The sequence below is a fragment of the Sinocyclocheilus anshuiensis genome, unplaced genomic scaffold, assembly GCF_001515605.1.
Source record: "Sinocyclocheilus anshuiensis isolate Anshui unplaced genomic scaffold, SAMN03320099.WGS_v1.1 scaffold296, whole genome shotgun sequence".
NCBI classification, from domain to species: Eukaryota; Metazoa; Chordata; class Actinopteri; order Cypriniformes; family Cyprinidae; genus Sinocyclocheilus; species Sinocyclocheilus anshuiensis.
In genome coordinates this window covers 469,088-475,398 of record NW_015557065.1, presented here as the reverse complement: position 1 = coordinate 475,398, position 6,311 = coordinate 469,088, and the positions used below count along the sequence as shown (strand labels likewise).

Sequence of the window (6,311 nt, the reverse complement as noted above, 5' to 3'; positions counted from 1 at the left end):
CAGCACTCAATTCAGCATGTGTTCGTGTTTGTGTGTGCTGTCTGCGTCACTCATAGCACGTGCCTATATTGCGCACTATATCAAAAATTTTTTATATCGTTATCGAAGAAGGTGTACCGTCGATAAATATCGATACCGTTTTATCACCCAGGCCTACATGATCTTTCAAAAATCATTCTAATCAGATGATTTGCTGATCAAGAAACATTTCCTATTATTATCAGTGTTGAAAACAATGTTGTGCTTCTTAATATTTTCGTGGAAATTGTGTTACTTTTGACTCTTTTTAGGATTTTTGATGAACAGTTCAAAGAATGCATTTTTTAAATGTAATGTTAGTTTGTAACATTGCAAATGTCTTTACTGTCACTTTTGATCAATTTAATGTGGCATTTCTGAACAAAAGAATTAATTTCTTTAAAAAAAAAAAATAATAAAATTAAGTGACCACAATCCTTGAATGGTAGCATTTTTGTGTGTATATATAACATTATCCTGTTCTATACCTTTCTTTGGTCTTTAATGTTCTTTAAGTGAACTTACAAATCTGTACATTTGTCAAGTAGAAGTTCAGTTTTAAAAGTACCAAAGTAATATAATACAATTTAATTATAGCACACGATGTGCACAAAATTGTTCCTATTTGAAAACACAAAATATGTATCATCCATTGATCTATCAGTAAATTTTGGAATAAAGCAAGGAAGAATTAACACTTCTGTTAATTTACAAAGAAGACAAAATACTTTGAGCAATTCATCTCCCTGCTATTATATATAGGCTAAAATCTATTGCAAATTAAAATGCACAGTGCACCTGAAATTCTTCACTGATGTCTTTTTATGATTTTGACCGAAAGGTCTTGATATGCTTCTGTTTATTTTAAATGTTGTCAGTGTGATTCTGAACTCTCATAATGTATTTATTCATTTTAATCTGTTACCTTCTTTCTTGCCCCTCTCAGGCATTTTAGAGACAAAGAGGCTGGACATTGTCCACACACGAGGTCCCATCCCACAGTCTCTCGGTGGAGTTACCTACTATGCAGCCGATCTACCCATATGGTGGCAAGTGCCTCAGTACATCCTCATTGGTGTCAGCGAAATCTTTGCTAGTATTGCAGGTAGGTGGTCCTTTGCAAAACACTGCTGAACACACACACAAGACTCTCAGTTTCACAAACAGAGCTTATGAAGTGACCCATGTTCTGAATTTTTGTAGCTTTTTTGTAGTTAATACGTTTGTAAGGTTTCTTGCATCAGAAATATCGCACTAAATTTATTGAATGAAATGTTTGCTTCTGTACCTTTTAGACTGCTATACGTAAATTACCACTGTTATGATTAACTAGCCTCTTCACATTTGATCCCGAAGTCTGAATATGTAAATGTTGATATGTAAACATGGACAGTCAAACCTTAATGTGCTTTTGCAGAGTAGCATGTCAACATAATTCACTGCTGTATTAAAATTGCTGTTCTCCAGGAAATGGCCCTTTTAACATTTAGTGGTCGCTGAGGTGATACTGAGCCTGGAAAGACATTTGAGAGGAGATGATCATGATAAGAAACACCTACAGCACATTTGTGCTGATATTTTGATTGTAGAATTTAGTTTCACATCAACTAAGATGCATGGAATGAATAACTCGTCTAGATGAGTAAACATACAGCATTGTCTTAAAATAAGTGTGTCTTTTGTGTCTCCTCTGTGTACTGTAGAGTTTTTTCCATAGGATCATTCATCTGTCCTAATGACCAATGCGTGTCCTTTTAAAAACTGCAGTAAACTCCTCTCTGCCTTGCCTTTGTGTAGTAGCTCTTGTCTGAGCCGTTGCTGAAATTGCTTGCTAAGGAATCCATGGCTGTATCAATCAGGACCGATCGATCTGGGCTTGGCGATACATTATTGCAGTTAAGATGGCCAGGGAAAACATCTCAGTCCTGCTGGAATACACTAAGAAAATATCAAGAAAGTCTCAAGCAAGTGGGCTTGAGATTAATGAGAAAATAGATGAAAGGAAACTAAATCCCCTAACACAGCGTTTGTAAGAAAAATTGTGTGGACCTCCTATTACTACCTTCACTGCTGAGATCTACAGTAATTACAGCAATTTCTGTCATGATGGGAATCTTAAATTTCATTCTGATTCCACTTAATACATCTAGTTTCTGGTATTTTTGATAAATGGCCACATAATTGCTAATAGCTTTATTATTATATATAGTTCATTAGTCTTGCTTCACTCTTTTTCAGTGAGTGAGTCAGATGTTCATTCTGTAATATTCAGTGAGTGGCTGAGTGATCTGTTTAAGGCTGATGAGTTTAAGATTCATCAGTTCAGAAGAGTCCTCAGTTAGCGAACCAAGCTACACTGGTCGCACTGAATGTTTGCTGTTGTTAAAATGATTTGATTCCAGTGTTTTTTAAATTAAACAGATTCTGAGTAAGGTTATCGAATCCCAGCTCTGTTTCCTTATGCTGGTCATTTTCTAGAGGTTTACAGGTTGCAGTTATGCATGGCACTTGTCTTATTTGTGTTTGCTGTATCAGCTCTATATTTACCGCTGGTTATGTGCGCACCTGTCTGTTGTCCATACAAATTTTCACACAGGTTAGCAATGTTCTTTTCTCCCTAAACACACAGCTGTGTTCATTTCGACCCTTCAGCTTCTCTTCCAAGGTCAGGTTCAAATATGCTTGTTTTCCTCTTAGACACACACCACACCGGTAATTTCACACCCATTTCACGCACAGAGTAAATCAAAGGCTGCTCGTCCCCCCCTTAGCCTTTATGAACCAACAAGACTAATAAGTAGCATTTGGCAAAGGCAGGGAAGAACACTCTCCCTTCATGCTGAATTGTAGAGAACACTTTACTGATTACTGGATTTCTTCTCTACCCCCTCAGAAGAGGTGTTTCAAATCAGATCGTCACCCATGGCTTATGCTGCTTCAAATAACGGGATGTTTTTTTAGTCTGGATGATCTTGCAAGGACTTTCAATGTCTTTGATAGACAACTATGAGAGAGGAGGTTATCTGTAAGGCTACACTCACCGCAATCTTTTTCAGTCCTGTTTTTTATGATCTGTTAATTTGTTAATTTAGTCTTTTAAATATCAGATAATTTAACCTTTTTATGACTAGATAAGGTATAATGTCATGTTGTGCAACTCCCCAAAACAGATATTTCTGAATTAATAATACATTTTTGTTAATTCAGAAATCAATGAATAATTCATAGACATAATATTTGTCAGGGCTTAAAGTTCTCCGTCACCGTGCCGGATCTCCGGCGTGCAGTGTTTGGCTGCGGAAAAAAATAATCCTACATTTAAAAATAACTTGTTGATATCACTTTCGAGTCCATGAGTTCGCTTACCAATGGTATGAGAGGAGCACAGCTTTCACTCTCAACCAAACTAACATTACTAGCCAATCAGAATTTTTTGCTCTTATAAACACGAGAAGCGCATAATATCCAACTGCAGAGTCGCAGCCCTGATGAATGGAGAAGCGCGACACGTTGAAAAAGCTGCGAGGCGCAATGGTCAAAGATGTCCATCTAGCGCATTTACATAGAAAAACTAATTAAAAAGCAGCGGAGCTTTGTAAACAGCTCAGAGTAATCATGTCATCTCCATAAGAACGATATGATTGCCAGGACAAATTTACCGGGATTTTTGAAAAGGTCCTGTTCACACATGATCTCTTAATGGTAACTTACCGGTAATTTACCAGTAAAGACAATATGCCATTTATTGTACATCGCGATTTCAAAATAAAAGTTTCTGAGTTTGCATGTGGCCAAATATTAAAATTGAATGGATTTAAACATCGTTTAATCACGCTGTAAAGTGAAACGTCACCACTCACCAGGCCGCTGGCGCCCTCTGCAGGTATTTGTTATAATACATAATGCCGCTGGAGGGCGCGTATTCAAAATAAACAAAGAGAAATAATCAGTAGATTACTTGATTACCAAAATAATCATTAGTTACAGCCCTAGATTAGTTAAAATATTTCAAAATACAACTGCATTGTTTTACTTTTTATAATTAAAAGACAAATATTTTGTCATTGAAAATTTCTTAAAAATAGTATTAAAATATTGTCTTGTTCTAGTGAACCAAGTATCTGTATTTTGTCTCATCTCGTGAGCTAAGTGTGTTGTCACAACCCTAGTGTAGTTAAGCATTGATATAGCTCATAATTTTCCAAGTGTATGATATAGCTTTCATTCTTCAGGTCAACCATATATTCATGAAAAAAAACCTGTTTGAATAAGGAAAGCAATAACTTTGCCATAGTATCCTTTCAAATGTTAAAGTTGCCACAGTCATTGCATGCTTTGCATGTGTTGCCCCATCCCCTCCCCGCCCCCGGAAAAAAGTTCAGGCCCAGGATTTTTTTTTGCTTTAACCCCTAATTTGTAAAATATACTTTTTGTCTTGAGAAAAAAAAATCAGAAATGTTCTTGAAAATGCTGGGAACTCAGAAATAAGTGTAGGTTTCAAATGCAGCAGGGTTCCCGTGGGTTATTAAAAAGACTTTGAAGTCTGAAATTTGAATCTACTAATAAGGGGTTAAAAAGGTTTAAAGGGTTAAAATGTCTTAAATATGCATTTTTTTCCTGGTTGGCATGAAATTTTCAGATGAGGTCTTAAATCTGAAAGAATATATAGCCATTTACTGCAACTTCATGTTGTTACATCTTGTTTATATATGTGACATTTTGCACACTTTTGATTTGTTACAGAATGAATCCACATTTTGATTGAATCACTTTCAGTTCAGTGACCCATTTATTAAGGCAGTCACTTGCTTTGTTCCTGAACGAATCAGCCATTTGAATGAATCTGTGAAACAAATGACTCTCTCAGCTCACTCATTAAGACACTTGCTGTGTCCCAGTTTGCTGACTTGAACTATGCTCTTAAAGGATGTACTCTTTTTGTGAAAAAAAATTGCATACTTTTGAGTGTTTAACAGAATTGTAGGCAAGCTTCGGGACATGCTACTTCATCTTAACAGTGTCTTACTCTGTTGTTTTGCATGCATCCTGTCACCGTTTAAACTGCGCTGTCAATCATCTTGTCACAGTTAACATCATCCACATTTCATTTAATTTCATTTCCTGCCGTATTGGAGAGAAATAAAGTTGCACGTTGATCTGCCAGTCGTGTCTTTCATCCCAAGAATTCTCCTCAGGTGTTTACATAATGATGCTTTTAAAAGTTGTTGACCAAACGTATCTTTATATAAGTTTACAATGTTGTTGCAGATTAAATATAATGTTAAATAAACAGTTTTTCATTAGGTTAGAAATTGATTATGAATCACTCAATCCCATTTATCTGCTTGACCATTGGTCTGGAATATCCACCATGTTGGTAGTTTTTTAACACTTTCTGTTTGTGTTTGTGGTTCTAATTGAATCCTTGTCCAACATGCAATGTGTTGTGGGCAATATTTGCCATTAGAGTTTGCAGGGATCTGGACTTCGAATTCCCATCAGAAATAGTAATACATCCAGGTACGTTTGGGATACTCATTTCAACATACTACATTTTGGGACACACTAATTCTAATTTCTAGTACTATTTAGGACAGATAAGAATTGGGATGCAGCAAGTGACTTGCTGCCACCTACTGGCAGTTTTTAGTTTTATATTTAAAGGGGTCATATGACGTTGCTAAAAAGAACATTGTTGTGCATTTGGTGAAATGCAATGTGTTTATGCAGTTTAAGGTTCAAAAAATGCATTATTTTCCACGTATTGTACATTATTGTTTCTCCTCTATGCCCTGCCTTTCTGAAACGCGTCGATTTTTACAAAGCTCATCGGTCTGAAAAGCGAGGTGTGCTCTGATTGGCCAGCTATCCAGTGCGTTGTGATTGGCTGAATACCTCAAGCGTGTGACGGAAATGTTACGCCCCTTAACATACTGTGATTCAAGGATTCAAAGCGTTTATTGTCATATGCCCAGTGAGGAAAACAAGTTTCCCTGAGCAATGAAATTCTTACTTTGCTGTCCACAATGAATGCCAAGACAGTGCAAAACTATACACACACACATACACAAACTATACACACATACATACACAACTTCCTGACTTGTATGGTGGGTACAATGTTATCTACACAAGTGCTAATGTACCCAGTCACATACTCAGCATAATCCTGTATGCTGACAGAAGAGTCCTCCAAAGTGGGGTGACAGGGTTTGTTTGTTTGAGTCTTTGTCTGTAGGCCGGGTGCATGAACAAAGAGATGTGGTCTGAGTATCCAAAGTGGGGGCGGGGGG

At 36.7% G+C, this 6,311-nt stretch overlaps 1 protein-coding gene across 1 annotated transcript in view; it reads left to right on the top strand.

Moving 5' to 3' along the window:
- The window catches only part of slc15a4 (solute carrier family 15 member 4), a 61,496-nt gene that overhangs the window by 28,845 nt on the left and 26,340 nt on the right, over positions 1-6,311 (top strand). The window contains exon 7 of the mRNA XM_016471200.1: positions 965-1,123. Within this exon, the coding sequence (XP_016326686.1) occupies positions 965-1,123 (159 nt within the window). The remainder of the gene's footprint in view (positions 1-964; positions 1,124-6,311) is intronic.